Source organism: Pelobates fuscus, chromosome 1 (genome assembly GCF_036172605.1).
Source record: "Pelobates fuscus isolate aPelFus1 chromosome 1, aPelFus1.pri, whole genome shotgun sequence".
In the NCBI taxonomy this organism is placed as follows: domain Eukaryota; kingdom Metazoa; phylum Chordata; class Amphibia; order Anura; family Pelobatidae; genus Pelobates; species Pelobates fuscus.
In genome coordinates, this window is record NC_086317.1 from 172,652,962 (window position 1) to 172,668,670 (window position 15,709).

At 40.3% G+C, this 15,709-nt stretch overlaps 1 protein-coding gene across 1 annotated transcript in view; it reads left to right on the forward strand.

Moving 5' to 3' along the window:
- Window positions 1-3,875: 3,875 nt before the first annotated feature.
- IPO9 (importin 9) overlaps window positions 3,876-15,709 on the forward strand; it is a 43,297-nt gene continuing 31,463 nt past the window's right edge. Inside the window, exons 1-6 of the mRNA XM_063452710.1 lie at window positions 3,876-4,314; window positions 4,899-4,960; window positions 5,496-5,582; window positions 5,671-5,872; window positions 6,797-6,885; window positions 7,723-7,809. Coding sequence (XP_063308780.1) covers window positions 4,167-4,314; window positions 4,899-4,960; window positions 5,496-5,582; window positions 5,671-5,872; window positions 6,797-6,885; window positions 7,723-7,809 — 675 coding nt within the window. The 5' untranslated portion in view covers window positions 3,876-4,166. The remainder of the gene's footprint in view (window positions 4,315-4,898; window positions 4,961-5,495; window positions 5,583-5,670; window positions 5,873-6,796; window positions 6,886-7,722; window positions 7,810-15,709) is intronic.

A 15,709-nucleotide genomic window follows, 5' to 3' on the forward strand; every position in this document is an offset into this window, starting at 1 on the left:
ACTCCAAGGAGCCAGACAGCATGCATCCAGGGTACAAGATTGAACTAGTATGTAATTGTGTATGTCTCTGTATGTGTGTATGTCTCTGTATGTATGTAGGTCTCTGTATGCCTGTATGTTTTTGTATGTATGTTTCTGTATGCATGTATGTGTCTGTATGCCTGTATGTCTCTGTATATACAAATGTATGTGTCCGTATGCCTGTATGTCTCTGTATGTACAAATGTATGTGTCTGTATGCCTGTATGTCTTTGTACGTATGTGTCTGTATGCCTGTATGTCTCTGTATACCTGTATATATGTATGTGTCTGTATGCGTGTATGTCTTTGTATGCCTGTATGTATGTATGTGTCTGTATGCCTGGATGTCTCTGTATGTATGTTTCTGTATGTCTGTCTATGTATGTATGTATGTGTCTGTATGACGGTATGCCTCTGTATGTATGTCTATATGCCTGCATGTATGTCTCTGTCTGTGTCTGTATGTCTCTGTATGATTATTTCTGTGTTTGTATGAACCTTATTTTAAACGAGGGTGGGGGGCACCAAAATGCATCTTCGCCTGTGTAACTAAAAATCCTAGCACCGGTCCTGCACTTGTAGGTAAACTAATTATTTAAACATTTTCTTATGTTATACTAGGATGTCTATGTATACACTTTCCAGACTATTCCTAGCAATTGTATAGTTGTATAGTGATTTATGTTTTATTTTTACTAAGTTATTGATGTATTACTATTTGTGACTTGATACAATGAATATATTATGGGATTTGATCCCTGTATTTATTTTGCAACACTATTGGCACTGGTATGTGTTTTTAAATTGCTTTGTATCAATTAGTAACTCCTATTAATTAGTTAATTGGATTATTGACTGATTTCCTATTTGACATTGTTTGTTATATAAGCACATTTTTCACAATGTGGTGTCAGCTTGAAAAAGACCTTTACGGTCGAAACGTTGCGTTACATTCTGTTACAATAAAACTGCCTGCGGCTTCAATTCGGAGTGCCTGTGAGTCTTTCTTCTCTACCTACTTCAGGTTTCAACATATACAAATAACATCTGCTGTGAGTTTATCCCTTACTGGCCATACTGCATGGGCCATGCTCAGGTAAGACACATACTGCCTGGTTTACTAGGAAGAGCTGCCCATCCTATCCATCAGGAGAGGTCTCACTGTTTATTACTTTGCCTAATATCTGCTGCTTATTGGAGCCTATGCAGTTCCAATAAGCAATAGATATTGCAGGGTCTTTTTTTTTTTCCAGGGTGAGCCCCATTTACATTGTCACGTATACAGCTCTTGCTGTTTATGTTACTGCTTGGTTAACCACAATCTGTTTTGCACTGCTTTCCTGTTGTGTCTGCAATCATATGTATTCCTATTTTTGTGTGCCTGCATTATACTGTACCTGTTGTTTATATTTACACTGTTAATCTACCTGCTACAATACATCTCTACAGTATTCCCATACCACAACTATGTGTGTGGTTGAACTCAGTCTGTTTATTTGGCTCAACTACTTGGGTGAGCTCCATTTCACTTTACTGCACCTTGGAAAGTGCCCCTCACTGACTTATAGTTCATGATTAATGCAGCAGTGGCGGTGTTGGTTGAAAAAGCACTAACCAAAGTGTTTTCTCAGGGGACGAAACTAGACATTTTCAACTTCAGTCTTCCTTGCAACATTTCTCTGAGGTCAGAATAGAGAAACCAATCTCACAGCGAATTGGTTCTTTAGATATTGTTGGGACAGCAGCAACTGGAGACTGGACCCATCTGTGCTCTCCCTCTTCTCATCGCTGAGGGGCCCCTTCCTTGCATATTCCCACCCAGAATCCTTTGCGGTTGTAACATCACTGCAGATTTGGGATTTCTCTGGGAAAAAGCCAGTCTTATGGCTTGACTGGTGAGCAGATTTTTGTTTAACATCAAAATACAGTTAGAATAAATTACATATTTTTTTAATTTTTATTTGTTTATATTCTGAGGACTGAGTCAGGCAGCAAACGAGTGCTGTCTCTGTTTATGATCTACCTGCTCCCTCGCATGCCCTTTGTGGTGATGCCTGAAACCGGAATATGACCTAATTCCGGCCCCGCATCACTACACAGCGCGAGGGAGGAGAAAGGAGCAGGAAGAGCATCAAAGCCACTGGACCCCAGGGAGGTCCAGGAGCAACAAGCAATAAAATAAATTTGTGAGGCTGTGTGCAAGACTGTGTAAGTGTGTATGTTTCTGTCAGTAAGTCTATGTGTGTGTGTGTCTGTCAGTAAGTGTGTATGTGTGTGTCTGTCAGTGAGTGTTTCAAATCAGTGAGATTGTGTATCTGTCATTGAGAGTGTGTGTCAAGGTGTCTGTCTGAGTAAGTTTCTGTCAGTGTGTGTCAAATCAGTGTGTGTATGTCTCTCAGTGTGAGTGTGTCTAGATGGAGAGGTTGAGGCGTTGCAAAGGGGAGGAGTTATTAAGATGCCACACCTAAAAAATATCTGCACCCAGGCGTCTGTGACCCTAGGATAGGCCATGCTCAGGGGGTTCACCCAAGCTGTCAGGAGGGAAGGGGACAGAGAACACCTCCACCAGTATTGTGTCTTTGTGCTTTATCCTCTAGCTGGTATGATATATGACTGCTCACATCTTACAGAGCATGAAGGGGGGTAAGAAATTGAGCAGCTCCCTATGAGAGAGGGTAGAGTATAATGCAGTTTCTCTACCATGACTTGCAAGGCCATACTGCTGACAGGCTATAATGAAGGGAGGAGAAAGAGACACCAGAGGGGCAAAGGGATAATAAGAAACAAAAGACATGTAAAGTACACTAAAGGTGGGTAATACATTTTTAAAAAGGGTTAAGTGACACCAGATGTTGTAAGAGCCGCAATAGTGGGAATAAAAGCAAGAAAAGGGGGAAAAAGAGAGAAAATGGGGTAAGGTACACAAAAGGAGCAAAGGGATGGTTAAGAATGGCAAAAGGGGGGTTTCAGAGACTACACACAGAAAAGATGCATTTTACAGTCCTGTAAAAATACTTGCTTGCAAAAGTCCTTGCACCTGCTCCTTTTATAAAACCTTTATAAAGTCTTCTGCACAGGATTGCACTGACAAGGTAAAGGGCCCAGTGGACATGGGCCATGGCCAACAAGGAAGATCAAACGATTTCCCCAGCTTACCCTGCAGTGCCCACACTACTTCAGTGTTGATTCAGAGAGACTGAATTACAAATGATGGGAGATGACATAATGCCAGAGGGATGAAAGATAACTTTCTTTCAGGTACACACCAATTTATTGGCTTCTTCTACTGTATCAAATCACTGATTGGAAGGAGAATTCTACAGCCAATGGTGGTGCAAACAAGTTGAATTGCCCACTGGAGGACCAGGGAACAGCATTCCTGCTTCCTTGGCCCTAGGTAAGCACAAGCAGTACACCTCAGCCCTACTCTAAACACAACCCCGCAAGCACTTCTCTACACACAAGCAACCCCACCAGCAGATATAGAACAAATGTGTCATTAAATTCCCTTGCACTGACCTAAACAGAGGGCATTTCCTTGTATCAAACCAACATACACTTTGAGGTTACTGACACTTTAAGGTTATTCCAAGCACCATAACCACGACAGCCCTTTGTAGTAGAAACATGCATTGAATGTATAGCCAGCCTGGAACTCTCGTTCCGGGCTAACTAACGACGCTGCTGTCGGAGATTTTGAGCAGCGTTTCACACAGACCCCCAAGAACCATGATCACTTCAAATTCCATAAGTGGTCATCATGATGCTTGGAGTGACCCCTTTAAGAGTCGCGCACGTGTACCCAGATGATAAGCACGAGTTGGGGCCCTTTTAGTACCCTATTTATATAGAATATCTGTCTATATCCATGAAGCCAACAAGTTTCACACGTTCCAATAAAGCCTGGCCGAACACTTCAATATTCTGTCAAAGAATTGAACGTTCCACCCAACGCACAGCGTCCCGCCCCTCTACCCATTCTGGAACTACGCTTCCTGCGTAAGCCCGCCCCCTCTTGCGTGCGACCCTTGGCGGGCGGTGTTGGCGCTCTGTGCGGCTGCTGCTGCTGTTTCTTTTGCTGCCGCTTTCTGTCAAATCCCGTGGTTCCTGTGTGAAAGCCGTGTTCCTTTCACCTTCCCGGTGCAATGGCGCAGAGTACCCCGCCTGTTTTTCCAGCTGTTCAGGCCGGGCTAAGGGAGGCCTTGTTGGAGACCCTGAGTGGCATCCTTTCTCCTGGACATGAGGTGCGAGCGGCAGCGGAGGAACAGCTCAAAGTGTTAGAAGTGACTGAGGGTGAGTGACAGGGGGGCGGACCTGGCTGCCAGATAAAGAACTTTTTTTGTGGGATGCTAATGAGTTCTAAAATCCCATGCGATTTAAAGATAGAGGATTTCATCCATCAGACCCTGGATAGAGAGCTAGGAGACCATACTCTTACACCCAGGGGGTGAGAGCTTCCAGTTCATTTAATCTAAAACCAAGGGTTTGACATGTGCTCCACATTTTGTGCAGGGTGTACAGTTCTTAAATAAGGAAGTGAGTTTGGGTCTAATTTTTAACTTTAAATGCCAGTAGCATATTCTTAAAAAAATATTTTTCCATTTTTAACGTGTCTCTCATCTTTTCACTGTGATGAGCGAAGAAGGTACTTGTGTTTAACCAATTGCATGAGGTCTAGAAGAATCTAAAATGCATGTTTCAACCAATGGGTGTCTCTTAAATAACATGCCCCAGATTTGTGTATTGATCAAATGTACTATGTGATAGAACCAATATTATTTTAGGTAAATATTTAACATGTCCTAATGTTGATACATCTTTTCACGTTGTTACTTTTGTTTATTTTGGCTGTACATTGTTTCCACTCACTTCAACAGAGTTTGGGGTACACTTGGCAGAGCTGACTGTGGATCCACAGGGTGCCCTTGCCATCCGACAGGTAGGGCTTTTGACATTATTGCTCTGTTTATTACTACAACTACTGTGAACTTATGTGTGCCCGTAAATCACTGCTTCAGGGACAAACTCAATAATGCTACATAAGTGTGAATCATGCTTGGTTAGAATTTATAAATACTTAGGCCATCTGGATGGGATACCCAGATGTCAAAAGTATGTACTGGAATTGTAGAAATGAAATCCTCAAGATAATTTCAATAGTAAAGGAGTAAATAGTGGTATAGCAAAGATTAGTTGCAAGTTGGTTAGAATTTCTTGCAAAAACTAAGGATTGCTGCAAATACAGTAAAATAATATCTTGAATCGTGATAAATGTTTATTAAGTTTTAGTCATCCTCTTAGCATGTTTTGCACATTTTTATTTTTATTTTATTTTTTTGATACCTAAAAGTGTGTTAACTCTAACGTGGGGTGTTCCTTTAACACGACTAATCATGGTTAATAACTGTTTTCTGTGCAAGGTGAATATTTTGTCATAATACATTTTTAATTGAGAATTTTATTTGTCTTTCTAGCTGGCATCTGTGGTGTTAAAGCAGTATGTAGAGAATCACTGGTGTGCCCAATCAGAGAGGTTTAGGTTGCCTGAGACCACAGAAAGGGTAAGTGTCAGGGCGAGAGAATAATTTATTTTATTTACACTAATCCAGATGATGCATACGTAGGTATATTCATTTTATTACCCTTCAGGCAAAAGCTGCCATTCGTCTACTTCTCCCCCGTGGTTTGAGGGAATCTATCAGTAAGGTGCGATCAAGTGTGGCATATGCTGTGTCTGCCATTGCCCACTGGGACTGGCCTGAGGCATGGCCACAACTCTTCAGTCTGCTTATGGAAATGCTGGTGAGCGGGGAAGTAAACGCTGTACATGGGGCAATGAGAGTTTTGACAGGTAACTATATTGATATTCTTTTTAATATATTAAATTTGGAAACATCCATTATTCGTAGTCTTTAAAAGAAAAATCAAAGCACCATAACCACTGCAGTCCCTTGTAGGTATGGTGCCTGGAGCCTTCCCAGTATCATTTGTCAAATCCTTTTAGAAGGACACGACAACTTACCTGGGTCCCACTAGGCCCCCAGTGGCCGCATTCAATGCTACTGCAGAACGTTAGAGCTGGCTTTACTGAGCTAGGCAAGGCTGCCCTGCCATGCATCTTCTCCTGCATGAAAAATCTAGATGCCAAGGGAACCCAGGTAAGCTTTCAAACCTGTTCTTAAACTGTTTTACTATGTACTGTGAAATGGCACAGGGGAACTCTTGGCACCATAACAACTACAGCAATTGTTGTGATTAATGTGCTTGTAGTGTCCTATTAATCTTCTCAGCCATACATTTTTCTGAAATCAATTAAATGCCTACTATTAAGCTGGTCAATAAAAATGTTGACCACATGACATACTTGAAAAATTGCAAAATGTACCTTGATGTCATTGAATCTTATTTTATCTAATCCTGGCCTTTTGTAGAGTACCCTCTCCCTGTGCAGTGTAATATATAAATATTGGTACACTCATGACACTCCACTTGGGGACGAACACAAAAATAGCTGAAGGAAACAGACTTTTGTATCAGTCAGGCAGAATGTCCCGTTGACTCCTTACCTCAGTGCCTTATTGAGAGCTAGAGTGTTCCGTTAAGTATGGAACTAACCTAGTTAATAAAAGTAACTTTGTCCCTATGTAAAACATTTTATATTAAAAATAAAAAAAAATCACTTATCATGATGTTCAAGAGTTGTTGGCATTATATGTGAAAAGATTGTAGCTAAAGAGAAGTTACATTTATTTTGCATTTATTCTTTTTTCTGTAGAATTTACAAGAGAAGTAACAGACACACAAATGCCTCTGGTTGCTCCCGTAATTCTTCCAGAGATGTACAAGATATTTACTATGAGTGAGGTATGCAACATAATATGAATGGCAGTTGCAATGTCTCTAAATTTATAGTTTGTGGCTATAAATTACAAATCTGATATCTGTATTAGCCTGTCCCCGTTCAGAATCTCGGGCATTTAAATACTGGATCTTAAGCTGCTAACTGGACACTACTCATAAGTATTTGCCAACATGTAGAAACAATGCATGGGTATTGTACTAAAACTGACATTTAGATCTCTTATTCTGTGTTGGACTGAATTGGAAATGGTTTGTATTTGTAGTTTTTGATTGATATGTTGATATTTTGTTTTGGGGGTTGATTTTATCAATAGTTGCATTCTAAAGCCACAGCTATAGTGTTCATAGGGGCTCCAGGACCAGAGCTACTGCCAACACAACAGCTTCTCTTAAGACTTTTTAAAAGTAAGGGGTCTCACTATTAAATAAAATGATGGGGAAGGAAGGGAATTGTCACTTGCTACTTTTTACATTTTTTGCCATGTAAATGATGGAGGGAACTTGCTACTGGCAAGATAAAATTCAGCTTTGTATGCTTTAAATAAGAGAGAGCAAGGCCCTGGCAGTTTGAGTCTTTGTGGAGGATGTTGATATATGGCAATCACCTTCACCTGTAGCAATGAAGTACTTTTAAAGACTAATGAAAAGCCTACTTCCCTCCTGGACCGGCTGCAACAAATAGGAAATCACTGGCAAGTTACTCTTCTGCCTTCAAGCCAGTCACTGAACTATTTCACTTCTACATTATTGCAAAATTCAGATGATCTTATAAAAGAGTTATGTGAAGCAGTGGATTTAATTACCGTACTTTTGTTTTGTTTTTTTTCTTTCCATATTTAGGTCTATGGGATTCGAACTCGTGCACGTGCTGTGGAAATTTTTACAACTTGTGCGCATATGGTATGCACCATGGAGGAAATAGAGAAGGTCAGTAAACATGTAAAAGCATTACCTTTTATTTACATACGTGTGTCTGTGTGTAGGTATCATTCAAGAAGCATGAATACTTAAAGCACTGTGCTTGTGGTGTAGTGATTTATGGTGCCTTGGTTCCCTTTCGTGTAAGCAGTCACAGTTTTATTGAACGGTTTGGACAGGTGCCCCTGCCTGCTCCTCTGAAGCCTCCACAGACCTGGAAGCTCTTTGCCTAACCTAAGTCTGGTGGTGTAGGGCTGCGAATGTCAAATATTTTTTCTTAAATATAATCTTCCAAAAATTTCTAAAGAATAATTATCTAATTTAAACACACCTATTTTAGAGAACGAAATAGAAAAGCATATAAAGAAAAGTAATTCAAATAACGCACCCGGCCCAGATGGATTTGACAAAATTTATTTTTTTTATTTCACTGAGAGATACGTTTAACCCCTTCCTGACCAGTGACCAGCTACGTCTGCCAAACAACGGTCTGTAACGACAGAGGATGTACCTGGTACGTCATTTAGTAAATCGGCACTTACCTGATCGCCGGCGATTGTGATCCTGGGGTCTGCCTGGGAGCTCAGGCAGGCCCCCACTGCCCAATCCAGCCCTCCCGGGCCATGTGATCGCGGGGTCCTCACGATCACATGGTCGGAATAGCTGACTTGTATAGTGCCTGCGGGGGGCCTGCCTGATCTCTCAGGCAGTCCTCCTTGTGCCTGAAAAAGTTTTTAAATACGTTTTTAAAGTCTATAGAGCTGTCACGCAGTCCACCAGGCTGCTAAAAAGTTGTAAAAAATAAATATTCTACATATAAAATATATATTATAAAATAATTAAAGCATTTTATAATATATTATACATATATAGGAAATAAAAGTGTGTGTGTGTGTGTGTAATTGAAATTGATTTTCTCACCCCTCCTGGGTGGTATGTTTATTCCTCATTATTGAGTCCTCTACCAGAGGCCTGGGAGTTTGAGGGTTCTGCGCATTATCTTGGCTGTTGCTAGAATGGCACTCTTCTGGACAGCAATCTCAGATGTCCTACCTGGAATCTGTTGAAGCCACTCCCGCACCTTGGAAGTCACAGCCCTGAGTGCTCCTATCACAACTGGGACTACTACTGCCTTTAGCTTCCACATCCTTTCTAGATCTTCTTTCAGTCCTTGGTATTTGTCCACCTTCTCATGTTCCTTCTTTCTGATGTTATAGTCACTGAGTATTGCCACATCCACCACGACTGCAATCTTTTGTTCCTTGTCTACCACCATGATGTCGGGTTGGTTGGCCAGCACTTGCTTGTCTGTCTGGATCTTGAAGTCCCACAAGATCTTAGCCCTGTCATTCTCAACTACTCTTTGTGGTATCTCCCATCTGGACCTAGGCAAGTCCAATCCATATTCTGTGCAGATGTTTTGGTACACAATCCCAGCAACTTGGTTGTGTCTCTCCGTGTATGCTGTTCCTGCTAACATCTTGCATCCGGCTTCTAGGAGCTGGACTGTATCAGAGGCCTCTTTGCACAGTCTGCACCTTGGGTCTTGCCTGGTGTGGTAGACTCCAGATTCTATTGGTCTGGTGCTGAGTGCCTGCTCCTGTGCTGCTAGGATTAGTGCCTCAGTACTGTCTTTCAGTCTATTCTAACCACTGGTAGGATTTTGTCATGTGAGCCACATCCACTATCTGTCGGTGGTACACCCCATGGAGAGGTTTTGTCTTGCCAAGGAACCTCCTCTTTTTCTGCATTCTCTATCTATTTAAGTCTCAGACATTCCCTTAGCAGTTCATCTTTGGGAGCCATCTTTGTGATGTACTTGTGGATGCTCTTTGTTTCATCCAGGACTGTGGCCTTGACACTCATCAGGCCCTGACCTCCTTCCTTGCGACAGGTGTACAGTCTCTGGGTGCTGGATTTCGTGTGTAATCCTCCATTCATAGTGAGTAGTTTCCTGGTCTTGACATCCACGGTGACCAGTTTTTCTCTTGGCCAGGTTATGATGACCGGTACGGCATATGTGTTGATGGCTTGGATCTTGTTCTTGCCATTGAGCTGGCACTTCAGGACCTGTCTGACTCTTTAGAGGTACTTGGATGTTGCTATTCTCCTTGCCTCTTCCTCGTGGTTGCCATGCTTTTGTGGTACCCCCAGGTACTTGTAGCTGTTCTCTACATCTTCTACTTGGCCTTCTGGAACTTCAACTCCTTCTGTCCAGGTCATCTTCCCTCTTTTTGCTATCATCCGCCCGCACTTCTCTAGTCCGATCAACATTCCGATGTCCTTGCTGTATATCCTTGCTGTAGATATATGTGCACACATTCTACATATATATTTAACTATTAACTACATAATTATTTGATTTTATTAATTATAATTTGAGCTGACCTGCCTGACAAACCAGGCAGACAGTACAGGGAATTTAATTGGAAAAGCCCTATATTTAACCCTGTAACTTTTCAAAACACCATAAAACCTTTACATAGGGAGTATTGTTATACTCTGGAGACTACGCTGAACACACACGAGTGTTTGAAAAAGTAAAACAATCACGTTGATTAAATCACCAGTAAAAGTGCAGTTTTTGTTTAAAAAAAAAAATACAAAAAACAAAAACTCTAAAATTGGCCAGCGTTTGTGACTAAGTGGTTATTACAAAAGACTCGAAATACTCAATTTTAACCCCTTAAGGACCAAACTTCTGGAATAAAAGGGAATCATGACATGTCATGTGTCCTTAAGGGGTTAAATACCCTGGGTTGTCCACATTTGCAAATGGTATGCCATGATGAGGTTAATTCACATTCCTGGGTTACCATACGGTCTCAAAAGGCAACATAGACCCAGCCAACCAACCTGGCAAACTGAATTGGGCAATGCGTATATTGACCCTGTAACTTTCCAAAACACCATAAAGCCTGTACATGGGGGTATTGTTATACTCGGGAGACTTCACTGAACACAAATGAGTGTTTAAAACCGTAAAACGTATCACGACGATGAAATCACCAGTAAAAGTGCAGTTTTTATTTAAAAAATGCAAAAAAAACCAATATTAACGCTAACTTTGGCCGTGTTTGTGTGGCTACTACAAAAGACTGAACATACCCCATTTTGAGTACCCTAGCTTGTATACTTTTTTAAATGTTATGGTGGGGTTAACTTTAATTTCTTGCTTGCCAAACCGTCTCAAAGGCAACATAGCCAATCTGGCAAATGGCAATTTACAAAAACAGAAATTGGCAAATGTTATCTTTGACCCTGTAACTTTCCAAATACCATAAAACCTGTACTTCAAGGGGTACTGTTGTACTCGTGAGACATTTTACACAAATATGAGTGTTTTAGAGCAGTAACATGTATTCTACTCATCGGTAAAATGGCAGTTTTTGTGTAAAAAAAAAAAGCAAAATACTAATATGAACGCTAACTTTGGCCGGCGTTTGTGACTAAGTGGCTACTACAAAAGACTGGACATACCCTATTTTGAATACCATGGGTTGTCTACTTTTACAAATGGTTTGCCATGATGGGGTTAATTTTCATTCCTGGGCTGCTCTGCGGTCTCAAAGGCAACATAGACCCAGCAAACCAATCTGGCAAACTTCAATGTGCAAACATGGAAAAGTGGAAAGCCCTTCACTTGACCCCTGTAAGTTTGCAAAAAAAACATAAAACCTGTATATTAGGGGCACTGTTATTCTCAGGAGATGTTGCTGAACACATATTGGGGTGTTTTTCTCAGTAACACATAACAGAAACTGAGAATCCATGCCTAAAGTAGAATGTGAGAGAAAAATAGCACACAAATTTACTACCCAAAAGTTTGACGAAGACTGATGGTAGAATTAGTGCATGGAAAGTGTTAAAATACCGCCATTTATAATACCCTAGGGTGTCTACTTTTCAAAAATATATGGTTTGATGGGGATAAATTACATTGTCCGGCTCCAAAATAGTCCCAAATAGTACATGGGTGCATGATGACCAGCTGTGAAAATTAAATATACATGGGTTATTCAGGGATTGCTGACTGAGATCAGTGTTACAATGTAACTTTTTGTTAATTTTGAAAAAAAAAATGGATTGGAAAGTGCTATTTGTACTTATTGCCCTATAACTTTCCAGAAAAAGTTAAGAACATGTTAATTTTTAAACTCAAAATTTAGAAACTATTTAGCATGGGTGTTTTTTGGTGGTTGTAGATGCGCAGCAGATTTTAGGGGTCAAAGTTTTAAAGTTTTTTTTTTTTTTATAAAAAACTTTTAAAGTAAATTATATGATGAAAATAATGGTATCTTTAGAAAGACCATTTAATGGCGAGAAACTGTATACAATATGTGTGGGTACAGTAAACGAGTAAGAGGGAAATTACAGCTAAACACAAACACCGCAGAAATGTAAAAACAGCACTGGTCCTTAACGGTAAGAAAATTGAAAAACGGTCTGATCGCTAAGGAGTTAAGAATTCTCTAGTAAAGATATTTCATGACTTTATTCTAACTGGTCAAATTCCTAGTGAAATGCTTAAGGCACATATTATCCCAATTCTCAAACAAAATAAAAACTCTGAACATATTGCAATCTATAGGCCGATATCTCTTCTCAATGTTGACATCAAAATATACCCATCCGAAGCAACCGACCTGAATGGCCGCACGCCAAGCGAGCTCTCCAGCAAAACAGCACTTTGGGCCTGATAACAAGGACCCAACTGAACAAACGAGGCATTAAATTGACCCACAGACTGCCGCTAACGACATGGGTCGTAAAACCAAGAAACCGAAGCCCGACAACCCGCGGCAACACTAAAGTATAGGTGACATGTGGAAACATGCGCTCGGCGCCCAAAGCCCAAACATGGCCGCGTACGACGGTTACAGCTCGGAAGTATCCGACGATTTCACCGCAGAGGCAGAGATGGCGACTCCACATACGGGGATACCACCCCGCCAGTCACCTCCGAGACCCGACTCTTCACCGGTGACCGTCTCGGTCATGAAAGGCCTCCTGGCAGAGCTCCAGCTAACGATACAGGCTGACATGGCCCAACTGCGCATGGACCTGCAGGGCCTGACAGGCCGCTTAGGCACATTGGAAGCAGACTCCCAGGGCACCAAGCAACATACACAACGCTTGCAGCAAACGGCCCAAGCCCTCACACAACAGCACCTTACCTATGAGCAGCGTATAGCAACGCTAGAGGATCAGAGCCGCAACCGGAACATTAAAATTAAAATACGAGGAATCGGAGAAGACATACCGGAGACTGAGCTCTCCCACACACTGAGGAGACTGATGCAATCGCTCCTACCTCCCAAGCAAGCCAGGCAGGTGCCCATAGAACATATGTTTCGCTTGCCACGAGCAGCCAAGGCCCCAACAACGGCCCCACGGGACCTTTTATAGTCCATTTTCAAAACCACGGAGACAAGCGGGCGGTAATGCAAGCCACATGAAACCACCACAGACTATACTGTTTACACTCAGGCTGACAACTAGTACCCCCACATCAGCTCTATTCCCGCTGCACTACAGCTATGTGCCAAGAGACTGTTTCTCTTTTAATGTTATGTGCCAAACGGTTGCCAGCTAAACTGATGTTACTACTACACCCAGCTTATCCTAACCTACAAACAAAAATGTGCATTTCTCTGCAATGTCCCTGTGATAACCCTGATGCTCAATTAATGAGTGCTGTTGTGGCACCTGATATATGCCTGTATCCGCACAGAGAAAAAAAAAAAATAAATATATATATATATATATACCCATCCATCTTGGCGACCAGATTAAATGCACTTCCTATGGTGTGCATTGCAATCTTTTGGGCTTCAGGGGAATATATTTGACACTATAAAATGGTTTTATATTCAACCCCCTCTGCCCGGGTAGTTGGCACTGGTTTCATATGAGATTGGTTTATTTAAAAATGTGTGCAGATGTGGTTTTAACTATATCAGACCCAGTTGTTTCTCTTGAGCATTTTGTTAATTGTTAACGAGTTTTCAAATGTTTCTGGATATAAATTGAATTTAGAAAAATCAGCTGCACTTGCAATAAACTTATCTAACGAAAATAGGAAAATATTATTGGATAAATTTGGGCTTGATTGTGCTATATGAACATTTACATACTTGGGAGTACAAATTACCAATGATCCCTCTGAATTGATGGAGTGTTATTTTATGTCTTTATTGCAATCTACGAACAAAACATTAAAAGAATTGAAGAATAAAGAGTTCTCATGGGGAGGAAGAATCAATGTTGTAAAATCGTACATCATGCCCCAAGTAATGGTCCTAATATATTGTCCAGAGAATTGGCTAAAACTGGCACAATCAGTACTTTATAAATATGTGTGACTTGGTAAAAAGCCCCCGTATTAGTGCTAAACAACTAGCATTAAAATTGAATCAAGGGGGGTTGGGAGATCCCTAGCTAAAAGTAATTTGGCAGGCATGTGTCTTCATGCATGCCATTATGACCGAAAAATCATGGGTAAGAAATGATGCTTGGTATATTATAGAGTCAACATTGTTAAAAACTAATGAAGAAATTAAGCTAAAATAATTTTTTTTTTTTTTTGGTTGAAAAGAGATTTAAAATAAGTGATCCACAAAAAAATTGTTAAATATCGTAATTGAAAATCTTTTGACTATTTGCGACAAATTTAGAAAGGATTGCCACTAGCTGATTTGAGTTTAGCTGTTCTGCCTTTTAAGTCATCCAATGTACAATATTAAAGATCTTAATCTAAACAGCTGGTTCTCCTCTGGAATAGTTACCATTGAACATCTATCGAAGAATAATACAATTCAAGACTTTCTATAAATTTTCAATTACAAAAGAAAGACATTTTTAAATATTTGAGTAAAGAGCTACCTAGATAACCACCACCTAGTTACTGTCAAAAATAATAAAATTGTTAAGTTGGAGAGATTGCTCAAGACCAATACTTTGTAAAGATTAGCAGCAGACTCTATAACATTGATAAGTGTGGATGATGAGACACTTCTCCTAAATGTTAAAAAAAAAATGAACAAGAATTAAAAATAAAAATGGATTATAAAGAGTGGATTGAATCAATAAAATTAGTAACTTAAAAAGTGCACTGCCTCAATTTGGTAGAAGTACATTATTAAATAGGTGGTATCTGGTACCTAGTAGGTTAGCAAAGTTATATCCTGATCATACATACAGATAGATGTTGGAGATGTGAAATAGATAAAGGAGGATTGGCCCATATTTGGGGTTGTTAACCAATCAAATTGTTTTATCATATGATCTATATTAAAATAGTAAAACTGTTTAATAGGTCCTTTTTATATTTGAAGCTAAACTATTTTTACTCCATATAAATATACTTGATATCTTTGACCAGTATTCTTTTATAGTTATCCATATCTTAATTGCTGCAAAACTAATGATGGCCAAAAATTGGAAAAGTGTGGTGACACCATGTTGGCCTCTAGTTAAATAGCAGTTGTTATATCAAATAAGGACTGAGAGGGGTATACGTAAATCATCTGACGATAACTATGAATTGTGGTTGGAACAATTTGCAAAGCTATGAGGGGAAAATACACTCCTGACAGTGCAATTTCTTTTTTTCATCTTCTAATGTAAGATTCAATATAAATATATTTGGAGCTCCCCCCCCCCCAGTGCAGGGAAACTGTTAAATATGTAAAAAATTTCAAAATGTCATAATGTCTATTTAAGTATGTACAGTGGGACCTCGGTTTGCGAATTTAATGCGTTCTCCGGGACGTTTCTTATTGTGAAAAATTTGTAAACCAAAACATGGTTTCCCATAGGAATGCATTGAAAACCAATTAATCCGTTCTGGAGGTCAGAAAAAAGTCAAAATGAGCTGGCACGGAAACCAACCCACAATGCAGAACAC